The 14,916-nt window shown below is 39.5% G+C and overlaps 2 protein-coding genes across 4 annotated transcripts; both read left to right on the top strand.

Annotated features, from left to right (window-relative positions):
• Positions 1 to 1,210: 1,210 nt before the first annotated feature.
• On the top strand, positions 1,211 to 9,020 carry LOC115573146 (mitochondrial fission factor homolog A-like). Its single transcript, XM_030403807.1, has 7 exons — positions 1,211 to 1,373; positions 2,098 to 2,319; positions 2,409 to 2,587; positions 3,958 to 4,049; positions 4,198 to 4,368; positions 5,891 to 5,966; positions 7,242 to 9,020. The coding sequence occupies exons 2-7, from the start codon at positions 2,103 to 2,105 to the stop codon at positions 7,371 to 7,373; spliced, it is 867 nt and encodes a 288-aa protein (XP_030259667.1). The 5' UTR covers positions 1,211 to 1,373; positions 2,098 to 2,102; the 3' UTR covers positions 7,374 to 9,020.
• LOC115573144 (probable flap endonuclease 1 homolog) lies at positions 9,009 to 14,873 on the top strand. Of its 3 annotated transcripts, XR_003982226.1 has the most exons (13): positions 9,009 to 9,138; positions 9,247 to 9,359; positions 10,428 to 10,494; positions 10,833 to 10,935; positions 11,196 to 11,250; positions 11,402 to 11,463; positions 11,644 to 11,780; positions 12,933 to 12,993; positions 13,108 to 13,239; positions 13,340 to 13,485; positions 13,579 to 13,723; positions 13,992 to 14,146; positions 14,468 to 14,873. XR_003982226.1 is itself a non-coding variant. In XM_030403804.1 (12 exons), exons 2-12 carry the CDS (start codon positions 9,278 to 9,280, stop codon positions 14,046 to 14,048), a joined length of 1,047 nt encoding a protein of 348 aa, XP_030259664.1. In that variant the 5' UTR covers positions 9,009 to 9,138; positions 9,247 to 9,277; the 3' UTR covers positions 14,049 to 14,873. The 3 variants fall into 3 exon arrangements, 2 of the variants coding, with proteins under 2 accessions (XP_030259664.1, XP_030259665.1); XM_030403804.1 differs by having other exon boundaries at positions 13,992 to 14,873; XM_030403805.1 differs by lacking the exon at positions 9,009 to 9,138 and having other exon boundaries at positions 9,145 to 9,359; positions 13,992 to 14,873.
• The last annotated feature ends 43 nt before the right edge of the window (positions 14,874 to 14,916 follow it).

The raw sequence follows: 14,916 nt of genomic DNA, 5'->3' as shown, positions 1-14,916 counted from the left end.
TATGTTTGTTTACTAAATATCAAAAATATGTGTGTCTATGGGGGGTTTACAGTCTGCCTACTGTAATCTATCCATTTATCTGGCCCTCTGAAAGATGTTACTAATTTGTGTTTAAACGATTTATAGCAGAGTCACTGGCAGACCCAAGATAAGATAAGCTTTTTTATCCTTCAAGGGAAAATCAGGTGTTGCAGAAGCACATGGAAAGAAATAAGCATGGATGAAAAGAGAGGGTAAAAAAAAGATAATTTAAAGTATATAAAAATAAAAATCCAAATAGAAATGGAAGTATAAACTATATAAGAGCAATTCAACTAAAGGTTACAAGAAAAGAGTAACATAGTGGTGTATGTTCATAACATCAAAGTCAACAATCTAGACAATATGTAAACAGTGCATACCCAAATAATATTCTGGCCATATAATAATCTGATGAGTCATGATACTTAGGGTTGTCTGTATATACTATAAATATAATGGTATATATAATGTACCTCAGTAAAACAACAAATATATAATTTGTTTAACTGGGAGGTTATTGGATCCAATATTCAGTATTATTGGAATTAAAGACTTTTTTGTCGTTGTTATTTTCAAAATAATAAATTAATTAAAAAATGTGCTTTGGCTCTGAAACAGCATGTCATCCCTAAAGTAACTAGTTACTGAAGTAACCAAATTAAATACAGGGGTAGAAGGTAAAAAAAATGTCCTCTAAAATGTGGTCAAGTATCCATTAAGTAGCAGAAAGTGGAAATGCTCAATTACAAGTTCCTCACAATTGTATACTAATTCATTATTGAGTGTTATATTGGGTAAAAGATGCATTCATGATGAGTTATAAGTTATTATAAATTATCTTGACCTTCATTTTCCACAACTTCTATCTGTTCCTTATTAAATTGTTTTGATATCTCTGTGTATTTCAGGAAGATAATGCAAAAATGTGCTATCTGCAAGAGATTTTGACATTTTCCACTAAATTACGATGGATAAATTGAATTACAGCTGGAAAAGGCCAAATCCCTCCTGTGTTAATGCAAATCATAAATAAATAGCCTCTTAGTATTACTTCGTCTGGATTAAACTAATTACATAAAAACATTTATGTGAACCAACTAATTTAAGCGTGATAACGGTGTGCGCTCGTTTTGGAACCTGGGTGCCGCCGGCTGCTGCGGCTCTGTTGGGCTGACGATGTAGCTCATAAGCTCCGCCCCAGCGGGCACGCGGGGATTATTACCAGCGGAACACACACACTAGCTAGAAGCGGTGTGTCTTTCTGTCGTCCGTCCCGGTTAATGCTGCTATATCACAGAGCGGACAACATTTAGACACATGACATTTTAAACTCCGGTGCTGAAACCATCACGGTAAGTGACCCTGAAAGCTAAAGCTAATTGTAGCATCATGATATCTTGGTTAGCCCGCCTGTTTTGGCAGCGGTTGTCATCGCTCTGCTGAGCTAACGAGTTGTGATAAAGATAACACGAGCTAATGCTGTCGGACCTGATATACTCGTAAAATTAGCTCGATAGGAGCTACGTACTTGCTAGACATGGCGTCTCATGTGGCTTTTCATTGAGTGACATTGAAGCCATGTGTCAACAGCAGCTACACCTCATGTCGACGTTACGTAATTTTATGCAACACAACGTGAAATGTTTCTTCTTCTATATTATTTATTAGCTTCGGCTGTTACACCCCCTTCCCTCCACCTTGTGGTCGGGCTTATTTGGGTTACTCTACGGGACATGCCCTTATACACGAGCCAGGCAGCATGTTTGGGGCACTAGTCTAAGCCACTGAGCCAATTACCAAGTGCTAAAGTCAATATATTTGTCATTTAAATTAGTTAGGCGTAACAGTACTGCTGTCAGTCAGAAAACTAGGATGGCGTTGCAGACAGGCTTACTGCCGTTCACATGAGGGTGATGGCTGACATCCAGGGTTCACAGACAGGAGCCTTCAGGGATTATTGACATTCTGACTAAAGTATACTGTAGAAATCTACCTTCTTATTTGCACACTAGTCTTTCCTTGTATCTGACTATTTAAAAGTGTTTTTCCATTTCTTTCCATTTGTGTCTTCTTTAGGCTGGATGAGTGGGCCAACCTTCACGTCCCCCTCTGCAGAGGTGGCCGAGATGAACCGCATCCATTATGAGCTGGAGTACACAGAGGGTATCAGCCAGCGCATGCGGATCCCTGAGACCCTCATGGTGGCCCCGGAAAAGCAGACTGGGGCTCTGCCACTTCAGCAATCCCTGCCCATTCACACAACTATGATGCAGGTGCCGGAGAGGATTGTCGTCGCAGGTGAGGACAGCAAAGATTTTCTAAACTACCTACTTCTAATACCAACCGCCATTGATTTGTTTGTCCCTCTGTCTTCACTTCCTCCACAGGTGACGATGGGGACCCTCTGTTTTCCCGTCCCCGAGACTTGGACCTGATCCAGTCCGTCCCTTCTGTGGACCTCCTGAACATGAAGGCCCCTCCACGTATCCTCACCCTTACAGAACAGCCACTGGACTCCCTCGAAACTGATCAAGCTGCCTCACCACAAAGCAATCCCAGCCACGCGGTAAGGCTTGACACTGATCCAAATATTAATATCTCTATGATATTGTACTGCTACGCTATCCTGTGCATTATAAAAAGATAGATGGGTAGCAGCCTGGGGTTAAACACGCAGATCCACAATCATACTTACAAGATACAAGATCAATAATTGGTTACAGGTGTTCGTTTTTTGACAAAAAAATAATTAAAATATAGTAGATGATGTTGCAGTTATAATGTATGTATTAATTAGATTAGTCACAGGCAGGTTGAAGGGTGAAAAACAAAATAATTATTTCTTTGGTCAGAATTTTGATTAAATCATTCCCAGATCTGTCTTTTGGTACTACAGACGTATTTGTAAACAAGATGGTCAGTTCTTCATATCTTCTAGTTCAGTTGTTTTAAGTGCTATAACAGTGTGTGCATTTTCTCCCTGTTGATGCTAAATAAGTGTGGTTACTTTTCAGTTCTTGACCTTTTGTCTTCATGGTACCTCAAGTATGAACACAGTTACCTGCAGCAAACGTAGAGTATTGTTGTTACAAGAGCAGATAGTGTTACACACTTCTTCGTTCTCACCCCCAATCAGACTCCGTCTTTTGGATATTGAAGCTGCTGGTGCTTGAAACAAGGAAGAAAGTCTACAGGTTGATTCAATGAGACATTGCCTGGAGAAGAAACAAATGCCATGATTTAGTTTACCTACCTTAAGGTAGTTTTTAAAATTTTAAAAAGTAGGTTGTAGGTGGGAAGCCTGCTATTGGATATTGCTTTTGCTTGTCATTTAATGTGTGGAAATGTAAAGAAAAAACATATTTCAGAACTTGAACACCTCCTAGAGAAATTCAGCTATGGAGTTTACTTAAAAGGGACACTTCACCCCAAAATCAAATTATACCTGTTTTTCCTCTTACCTGTAGACCTATTTATCCTCCTTGACTGTTTTGATGTGAGTTGGCATGTTTTGGAGACATCGGCTGTAGAGATGAGCCTCTTGTCCATCAGTAGATGCACGCTTTCTTCTGCAGGGTGAAACATTTGGTGGATGTAATTTGGTAGAAGGAAAATAAATCCTAAATGAAACTGCTCACAACAAGTCTGTGGATTATCTTGTGTAACCAGGTCAGGGCTTCTGGAAAGAGACAATGCTCAGTCAGTGCAGAGTTTTTCAAATGCCTTCAAGTGTATTCCAGAGATGTCAGACATGGTAGCAGACATGTGTTTGGCCCATATCTCCAAAACTGAGCATCTCATACAAAAACAATCTAGATGGATAAATAGCACTAGAGTGGATAAAAAAAAAACTATATATAGGAGAAATTGGAATATTTGGCAGGGAGTGAAAAATGACTAATTAGGTTTTAACCTGTAACTGTAAAATGTTCATAGGCCCACTTTCAGGCTCGGTCTCGACGGGAACGCAGTGCGAGTGAGAACATATCAGGCCGCTACAGCAGTCAGATCGTCAGAGGTGACGTAAGGTAAGCATACATTCACAGTTGATAAACTTGTTTCTCCACTGCTTTTCATGTACTTTCCATTCTGAATTTGCAATCTCATTCTTATCTTGCTCTTGATTTGTTAAAATCTTATTTCTTTACTCTTTCTCCCCATTCTCCTCTCTGCCAGTGTAACCCCTTCCCCTTCTGCCCCCCCAGTCCGCTTGTGTCCCCCTCTCTGTTCCCCTGAGGATGCAAACATCAACCTGTTCACAGCTACAGGCTTCTTGTCTTATATCCAGTCAACAACACGCCGGGCATACCAGCAGGTCCTCGAAGTGCTGGACGACAACCACCGCAGGTGATTTCTTTGTTTTTGGGTTTCTCAGGTGGTGTATTTACAAAGTTTCTCAGAATAGACAGCTGGAATTCATAAAATTGGCGCACAACATCTTAACCTTTTAAAAAATGTCCATCCTTAGGTAAAGAACTGTAATGTGTGTGAGTGTAGGAGTTTCTGAAATAAGGGAGAGAATGGCTGTAAGATGTCAGAACAGGATTAAAGGATTATGTGTCTTTATTTTTCATTGAAAGAACATTATTAGACAATTAAAGCGAAACTCTCGCCAAAAAGCAACCGAGGCTTTATTTAGGATTGAATATGAAAAAGAAGGTTTTTGAACTACTCACGTTAGCTGCTGCGCTCATGCGCGTTGCCGTCATGCCAGACAAAAAGTGTCGATCCCCGAGTGCGACCTGACAGGCAGGAGAGTAATGGTGAACCGCTCCTCAAGCGTGTCAGGTCGCACTCGGGGATCGACACTTTTTGCCTGCCATGACGGCAACGCGCAGGAGGTGCAGCAGCTAACGTGAGTAGTTCAGAAACCTTCTTTTTCATAAACTCTGTGTACACAAACAATGTTCTCAATGCTCTTGTTCATGAGTAGAGACCCTAGTGATGCTACGAGCAAAGTTTCATGTTGTGTCGAGCCTTCTTAGTGTTCTAAAAATAGCGATGCTATTTTGATGCTAGCATGTCCTGCCCCATGCAGTCCCGTTCAAAATTAACGTGACCAAAACCGAAACTACGGTAAATCTTAAAAGTGCCTCTTTCATCGTAATTATGCTTTCAGGTTTGACTCATATTCAATCCCAAATAAAGCCTTGGTTGCTTTTTGGCGAGAGTTTCACTTTAATGCTGCTTCATAGTCCCAACTTAAATAATTCTCCATGTAATTCATGTGAGGTACCTGAAGTTGTCACTGTCTTTAATGTGCAACTTAGACTTAGTGCCTGTGCAGAGGCCAAAGGATACTAAAAGTCTAACCCATTCCTGCCACAGCCTGTTCACCCTGCTGCAGTCTGGCAAGAGGTACAGAAGTATTCGCTGCTCCACCACCAGACTACAAAGCAGCTTTTTTTTCTCAGGCTGTGCAACTAATTTATTCATCCTCCACACTTAAGCAGAAATGAGAGTTTTGAACTGATTTATCATTAAGTCATCCATTTATACAATTATGTGTCATTAGTAGCATAAAAGAACAACAACTACAGGGTTCTCCCCAGAAATTTTTAGTGTTGCAGCGCACCGTCTGTCCGGGGGGGGGGTGTGTGAACTGGGGAGAACCCTGCTTAGGCGGGAGGCAAAAACGCTTGGGCGCCGCGCCTAAGCCGTATAATGGCAGGGAAAACCCTGAACTATCATTTTTGTTGTACAATCCTGATTACATAATGATGAAGAAATTGAATCTTGAATCTCAATGTCACCATTATGTCTTCCGTGTAAAAGCTTGTTGGACAAAGTTCTGTGCTAAATACTAGTGTAATTGTAATGGATGTCACTGTTACCATTATTCTAAATGGAGATATGTTGCTCTCCACAGGACACACCTGGACATGGCCCTGGATATGAACCCTGATGAGTCTGGCTTAGTGGACGCCTCCTCACTACGACGACAGGTAACATGTCTCACTCGTCTAAATGACCGCCTGTGTCACTGTCACTAATACAGTACATGGTTCATACACTTGTCTGCTGCTCTGCTGTGCACATTGTACTGGTTGTGAGCATTTTCTCCAATGTTTAGGTTTGTAGTTTACAACTGTTTAGGTACACTGAAGACATGCTGACAGTCTGATGTATCCCATTTCAGGCTGCTTACAAATTATGCTGGCAGAGCAGCACACAGCCAGTGATAAGCAACAACTGGCATTTGTGTCAAATGCATTAAAAATAAAAAACTGATCATGGGCAAAAGATTTTCTTAAATTGATCAACCTATGTTGCTGTAGTTGTGTTTTTTTTTTTATCTGCATTATTTCAAAACAGATTATCCCAGGAAAAAATAATTGGTATGTTTCCTCCAAATTCTTTATCTCTGTTGTTGTTTTTAATTTAGTTGCTGTAGCTTTGCTCTTGTTGTTGTCTTGCGCATTTCAAATTTAAGAATTAGACACTACAGGAGAAAACGGTAAAGGTTAGATTAAATGATATCAGCATGATACTTTCCCAAATGATCACCTCAACAACAGAAACCCAGAAACAGAAACATTAGAATCGTTGTTTCATTTTGGTGACACATTGAGTCAAATGTTTTTACATAGGGAATGATGGGTACATCTCCGTATCTTCGTCATGTTTTCTGGAATAAAATGTTAAATGAACCAAGCTATAAATAATATATGAACAAACCCCTCTGTGAAGACCTATATAGAAATAAGGATGGTTTGGTTTATGTGATTGCTACTTAAGTGCAGATTTATAGCCAGATTGTGAGGAAAAACCTTTAAATATTATATGTACTGTATTCCATACATGTTTTGAAATTGCAAAAGTGAATGCTGAACTAAACTAAATCATCATGAAACATGCCGATTTGATAACTTGAATTCAAGTTCCCTTTTCTTCAGTGTTTAAACATGCTAATAAGGCATCTAAATGTGCACTGGTTTGCATAAAGACCCAGAACACAAGTCTGAACTAAATGTGTGTTTTGGGCATTTTCTCTCCACTATTCTGAAAGAAAAACATGTTGTATGGGCAAAAAAAAAAATCCCAAATCTCATGACAAAATTATGTTGAAACATATACAGTCTCCCCTTAAAATGAAACTCAGAAAATGTTAGTTCTAAGTGCCACTACTGTAAACTTCTGTAAATCCTACCCAGACCAAGCTCAAGTAGTGTTCTCGTCTTTGTGGTGAAAAAATTTGTTTGTGTTTTGTGCTTCTTCAGATTGTGAAGCTGAACCGGCGTCTGCAGCTGCTGGAGGAAGAAAACAAAGAACGCTCCAAGCGAGAGGTGATCCTGTACTCTGCTACTGTGGCTTTCTGGCTTATTAACACCTGGATCTGGTTCCGTCGCTAAGATGAGACAAGACTGAGTCTCCCGAAACACTGGAAGCTGAAGCAATTCCTTGTTTAAGGTGCAACCATTAAAATCCCAAGCCTTGACTCCATCTAAAGGCAACCAAAGGGAACTACAACATTACTTGCTAATGTTTACCACGATTCTCTATGGTTTTTATAGCAAATTGTATTGGAATATCACTTAAGATTCCTAGGCTTAGCACCATCAAGACAAGACCCAAGACAGAAAAGATAACCAATGTTTACAAAAGTGATGATATAGCTGTGTTTTATACAGACCTGATGTTACTACATTTGACATTGGCTACTATTTATATCTTTACACTTGACTACAAACTGGATCTGCTATGCTGAAGTTAGCATATGTCATGTTCAAAGATGAATAAATGTCTTTCATTCCTGGGTAAGCTGTCAGACGATTAGCAAGACAAAGCACAATAATGCTATAGCTAGATGAGTGCAAATTGCTAGCAACTGCTTTGATGTGCTGAGCTGCAGCAACAACATATTCCCTATTGAGCCACAATTAGCTAAAATGCAAGCTGCTGACCAACAAATACAGTGTCAACTCTCAGTCAGTGACTTTATAGCTTTCTTAACCTTTCAAATTCTGCACTGATGTTTCATGAGTTTTGGAGAAGAAGTGTGACGGAATATGATGACTAATTTAAAAGTTGCAAAGGAGCGTCTGGCATTAATCAGCATTTGTTTCTGCAAAAAACTAGGAAAATATTACTGATTGCACTTTTAAGCTCGATAAATCCTTTTCACAGCAACAACAGATGTTACAGTGATGCTTGCCATCATTCATCTTCATGGGAGTAAAGTAAAACTGTGAAAGACTTTTACAGCTTCAGGAGAAGAATGATTAGAGGGGAAACAAGGATTTACTTAAGCGACAAATGTTTTGGGAGCCCATCCCAGACCTGGATCTGTAATTACAGGACCAAGCCTCAGACCTGACTTGTGTTGTCTGTCAAAAACTACCATTCTTAAAGTGTCAAAGTGAGACGACTAAATCTAGAGATGCCATAACATTTGCCCTGAATGTTCTTTGAGTTCTGCGTTACCCAAAATGTTTGTGTACAGTACTTGAATAGCCTGTTGTGGAAATGCTGTAGTTTGTCCCTAACGTTTGTTTTTTTTTACCTTTTTGACGGTCACTTGCCTATGGATTCTGTTATAAGCTTTATCAAGTGACAACAAAAATAATAAGGGTTGGGTACTTGGAGTATTTTCTGTGAAGTGATCATATTTCTCATCCTGCTGATACGGTTTGAGGTTGTTTTTCCACAGAATTTGACCGCTCATGGTTTTCCACTGTTACCTACAAGACTACAAGCATGGACTAAGTGGTTTTATTCATCATACAGTGTGACATAAATCGTATAGCTACTGTCTGTATGATCATGTGTAAGATACATATGTATATGAAATATTTGTCATTATTTTACAGTAATGAGATCAGTCCATGGAGGTGGATTCATCACACATATTGAAAAGGCATCAACACAATGTTGTTTTTGTCTGTTAAGCACTCTACCTATGACTTTTGAGTTTTAAGTTAATATTTTACTTCCTTTGTAATATATGAATACATTCATTGTTTGTTAATATTTTTGCCGTAATAAATGATGGATGTGGATTTCCTCCAGTCTTGTCTCTGTGCAATGCTGACCCCTACTGCCCCATTAGCTCATGTGCGACTGCAACACCAGGAAGATGTTGTTCGAGGGTATTTAACTGGACATCGTCGTAGAGAGGTATCCTTCAAGTAAACGTGCTATCAATGAAATCCTCCTCAAACGGCAAATTAACGTATTCTGGAACAAATCTAACCTGAACTGTATTTTCTCGTCTTCTATCACAAGTATTCAGAAAGCCAGTGGTGCTGACAGCACAATGGGGATCACTAAACTGGCTGATCTGATCCGGTCAGCGGCTCCTGGTGCTATTTCTCATAAGGATATCAGTCACTACACCGGTAATATACCTGATTTTTGCACCAGTCTATCTGTTTTATAGGTTGGTACAGTTCTGATCGTCTTGTTGATGTTAAACGACGACTGCTAATCGCTAACGTTAGCATACAGTCACCTGACTACTAGCTATGTTAGCTAACTCAACTTTGGCACTTAACTAATGAGTTGTATCACTCAATGCTTTACCTGAATCAAGGTATATGAATATTAACTACCGCTAAAATAAAAAAAATATGGAGCGTCACTTAACTTATTCTGAATTAGGATACAGTTTTGAGATAGTTACTTGTAACATGACTTGAGTATCTTCAGTTACTGCTATTTTGTGTAATCTTGGCTACAATTGTTCACCAGCTAGTGTTACATTTTGAGGGAAACACTAACATGACTTAGGTAAGATTTCCCAGCCTTTGAACGAGAATAACTAACAACCAATGAAGTAACTACAGGTCTAGTTAAAATTGACTCCACCTTCATCAGCTACAGCTTCAGATTCATCCTACATACATCAGTAATAATATTCCAGTATTACCTATAACTATGAAATTAAGAAGTGCCATTTTCCACTATAAGTACTTTTACTGATATAACACATTCTCCTGATGATAGTTATGTACTGGAAAGCCTGTTAACTTGTGAAACAGGCGTTTATTCCCTGGTTCTACTACTACTCTGGTAAAGGATCTGGATACTTGAAAAATGATCAAAATCCATAAAGAAATGTTCACCTCAGTGTTGGCTACATTAACCAAAAAGAAAAATGTACACTTTGCATTAACTGGTCAATCTTACTCTCTTTACTGTTTGTTTAGTGTCTTTAATTGAGAATATCAGGCACAAAGCCCAAGGCATCACCGGTCAAGCACCATGAAATAAAGAGCATATTGATTTGATGAAAACAAGTCTGCATAACTGACAGTTATATTTAAAAAAGGAGAACTTCATAAATAGTATTTTGAAATACTGTCTTTTAATGAATGTAGTCTGTTGAATTTGGTGACGTGTTAGATGAGCCAATTGTGGCTACATGGTCACTCTATTATGTCACGCTGCTGTGTTGCACTCCACAGGAAAAGTCATCGCACTGGATACCTCTATTGTCGTGAACCAGTTCCGTGCAGCGACGCCTTCGCTAAGGTGAGCTCCTTGTTGACATTGACTCACTCTGTCTCATTAAAGTGGAGCACAAGTATTGTTTTTCCACATGTGCTTCCCTTTTTACAAACACAAATCATATACATTGATTCACATTTCCAAGCCAGTACAGAGGGTGTTGCACGGCAGTCCAATATTATAATCTCTGTTATTACTGCTTTAGTTGTTTGTTTGTTGACTTAATTTGTACTAGGCTGCACTGTTGTATTGGACTGCTTTCTATTGTACAATATTTCTAATATGTTTAATAAATAATTTAGGTGTGAGCTTAAATATTAGAAAACCTTATAAAAACACTGCAACACAATTGTTCTCCATAGCCCTCTGACAGGTCTCTTCTTTCGGACGCTCACCTTCCTGGAACATGACATAAAGCCAGTCTTTGTGTTGGACGGAAAGCCTCCTGACGAAAAGGCAGCTGTTGTAAGTGACACCTTTGAGTCCGTATCCTCTGACTGAACATGATACCGAACACATCCGCCTGGTGTCTGTAAGAGAGTCATAGGTCAGAGACCTGTGCTTATAATGGTGGTAGAACCCTGATCCCCTAAAAAATTTTGATTGATAAAAACATATAAACCGGAAAGTGAATTTTATACAATGTGATAGAGACAACACACATCTGTAGTGTTACACAGACAACTTGCCACCCTTGCTGACTGAAGCGCTTGTTTTTCCTACAGCTTGAGAAGCGAGCTGAGGCAGCTGGTTGGAGCTCCCCCAAGCGCACAGGCAAAGGTACATTGTCACCGCCTGATAACCATGACCAGAGGTTTTGAAGCTTTACTATCTGTAGAGTGCATTACACTCTTGGTAGATATTCATTGGGAATAGTATTTGAATGTTGAGCCTTCTCAAGTAAATTTTGACTCTTTTCTGCCGCGTACAGCATCATCCCAGACAGAAGACTGTCACCAGTTACTGAAGTTTATGGGTGTACCGGTCATCAAGGTATGACCTATTCAACATAGAGAATAAAAATATATAGATATAGATATAGATATAGATAGATAGATGGATAGATAGATATGGTCATGATTATGTTTCTCTCACCATCCCTTACCCTCCTTCCCTCACTTCATGCACTTTCATTGTTATCTCATTCTCTCCCCCTCTTGTCTGGTGCTCTAGGCTCCAGGGGACGCTGAGGCACTGTGTGCCCAGCTGGTGAGGGAGGGGACTGTGGACGCTGTGGCATCAGAGGACATGGACACTCTGCCATTTGGAGCAAATACTCTCATTCGCCAGCTGAATGCCAGTAAAGACGGGTAAGAACTGTGCAATTCATGTCATGCTTAAATAATATATTATTATATAATATAAATATTTTTTTAACTTTCCAACCTTTTAAACCATTTCTTAGTATTATTTTGAATTCAAGCTGGCAATTTTCCAAAGTGTTCCATAGATATTTATGTTCCTCAAAGCCTGCTCTACTTTACGAGTAGCTTTGGTTCCGCCTGATGTCAGCGCACAATGAATAACTACTTCCAGAAACTTGAGGCATGCTTTAGAGAGATTATTCGTCACAGTAAACAGCGTGCCCAGATGTAATGTTTTCTTCAAGTACTCTTCAGAACCTTAGACCTTAGAGAACAGTGCTGGTTTCATGACCCACGTTTAAACTTACAAGCTTATGTCCTCTATACACGTATTCATGTGTAATTGATTATGACAAAGTATGACATGAGGTGGTCTTATCATGTGCACTGATACCCTTGCATTGACATCACCTGGGGCTGTGAGTCAGACATCATCCTGTCAGCTGGTGGCTTGCAAGGTAAAAATGAACAGCAACAGCAAACTGGGCCAATCTGACAGAAGTATTTTAAGCCACAGTAACTCTCAAAAGATACGAACTAGGTTCCATCTGTTTTATCTAGCAGGTCACAGCAGAGACCTATCAGACAAAAATGAACTGCATATGGTCCATTAGCTAAGCAGGAAATAACCTTGAATGGCAGTTAGACATGTAGATGACCTCCACAGTGACCTCAGTGTTGATCTCATTAAAAAACAACTGCCAGTTGATTTCACAATTAATCATTTAGTTTATAAAATCCTGACAACATTTTTGAAACATTTTCATCACATTTTCCCAGTCATCAAATTGGACGTTTTAAAGTTGCTAGTTTTGTCCAACAAACAGTTCAAAACCCAAAGACTCCTCATTTACCATCATAAATGACAAAGGCAAGAAGTCTGCACACCAAGGCACCAGGGAATGACATTCAGCTAACAAATGACTGAAATGATTAAGTGATTATCAAAATAGTCAGCAATTAATTATCTTTAGGTTAACTAATTGACTAGAAGATTAATCATTGCAGCTCTAATTTCCATCTGTCACTTTAATTAAATAAGGGTCTTGGAGATTTCTAAACTAATCTAATTTTGATCCGTGCTTTTCTTCTTCACAGTGAGGTTGTGGAATTTTCTTTGCCCAAGCTGTTGGAGAAACTGCAGATTAGTCACCAGGAGGTAAAACGGAAACTTTCATTAATATGTATTTTAAAACATAGAATATCATAAATCGTCACACAATTTTATGGAAGGTGCTCAAACTCTCCATCTTTTGAAATTTTCTTCCCCTAGTTTGTTGACCTATGTATTTTGTTGGGCTGTGACTACTGTGACAAGATAGCCGGTTTGGGTCCAAAGAGAGCTCTGAAACTGATCCAGACGCATCGGACCATAGAGAGCGTTGTTTTAAACGTCAACAGAAAGGTACAAGATGTACAAACAGTGATCTTTGTTTTTCCTTCTGTACATTGCTTTACAAAAAATGTAAGAACAATTAAGACACAAGTAACCCCTGCCCCTTCAGACCCATCCTGTGCCACTTTCATGGAAGTACAAAGAAGCACGGAAGATTTTTTTGGATGCACCACAAACCGTCGCTCCTGAACTTAACTGGACTGAGCCAGATGAAGAATCTTTGGTTCGGTTCCTCTGCCACATGAAACGCGTTAAGTACGTACTTGTGGCTGTGTTTTAATTTAGCTTTTGTTCCACATGCTTCTGTCAGAAACAGTCGTGAGTGTTTTCATGTTGGTGTGTTTTTAGGGAGGACAGGATCCGTCATCGAATGGTGAGGTTCCGTCAGACTCGGGACAGCAGGCGGGAGGAGAGGGAAAAGGACAGGGCAGCAGGACGTAGCAGGCAGACTCGAATGGAGGACTTCTTCAGAGTTACCAGAAAGAGGGATCATGTGAGCAACAGTCACTTACAAACAAAATGTTTGATTTAGTGCATTATTAAAGCTAATTAAATTAATTGTGACCTTGATTAGTTGGATTCAAAACTGTAGTGATTCAGTTAACTTAAAACATTTTTTTAAACCAATTTTAAAATGGTCAGATCTGCCATGACTTCTAATGCAGTCAACCATCAGCCATCACAATAATTATTAATTTTCTGTAATACCAGATGTGGTGTGTTGGTCTGTCTGAACCGTTTTTCTCTCTCTCTTTCTCCAGCCTGTGGAAACTGCGGTCACTTTAAGCAGCAACACAAAGAGACCAAAGTCAAAATAAGGCCGCCACCATCTGCTGCTCGCTGCCTCGACCATCAAAGTTGGAAAGAAGTTGATTTCAACCCCGTCTGCCCGTCTAGACATCCCCAGCAAAATTATGTACAAAACACAGACAGACAATTCTGTGATCCTGACGTTTAATTTCCAGCATAATTTTGCTTTAACAAACCATCATGCTTTTAATTCCTGTTCATATGAAAGTCTAGTGTGTTCAGATTTTATTTGAATTTCCGTAACACTCATAATTAACAGATTTGAACAGGTTCAGAGGCAGCCCGTGTAGAGGACTTCTCTTTTCAAAGTGCCTTTTAATCACCGTGCATTTAGAAAATGGACATCTTTCAGGACATCACGTCTTTGCCTCTGCATGGGAGCTCTGCCCCCACTGACAATCCAAATAATCTGATCTTGTCTTAACAGCAGTGTCCGCAACAATTCACTGAGCAGCTCTTCAGCGTGTCCAGCAGTTTCCTGCAGAGCCACCAAGAAAAGCAGCGCAGGCGGTGGACGACTATGAAAGAGAACAGTGTGATCACTGTCAGGGTGGCCTTCCCCCAAGCCAGAACTGGAGACAGGGAATGTCTCATCACTAGATATTCAATGAGCACCTGCTGTGTAAAGGGTGCCAAGGCAGGGACCAAAGACTTGAATATTAAAACATGTGCTTAAAGAGAAAGTGAGATGTTAATATCCACATAAAGGCATTTTTGTATTATTGAAAATATAATATTATTTGAAAATACTTGTAAATAGATGACACATGTTTTATATTTCGATTTTATTTGAAATGCTGTTAGCCTTTATATATTAAAATAATGTCAGTTTATTTCTTTCGTGTGATGTTTTTTTTAAAGGCGAATGTGATCAGT

Source organism: Sparus aurata, chromosome 21 (assembly GCF_900880675.1).
Source record: "Sparus aurata chromosome 21, fSpaAur1.1, whole genome shotgun sequence".
In the NCBI taxonomy this organism is placed as follows: Eukaryota; Metazoa; Chordata; class Actinopteri; order Spariformes; family Sparidae; genus Sparus; species Sparus aurata.
Note: the sequence above shows the minus strand (reverse complement) of the source record. Positions and strands in the feature narration are given on the sequence as shown.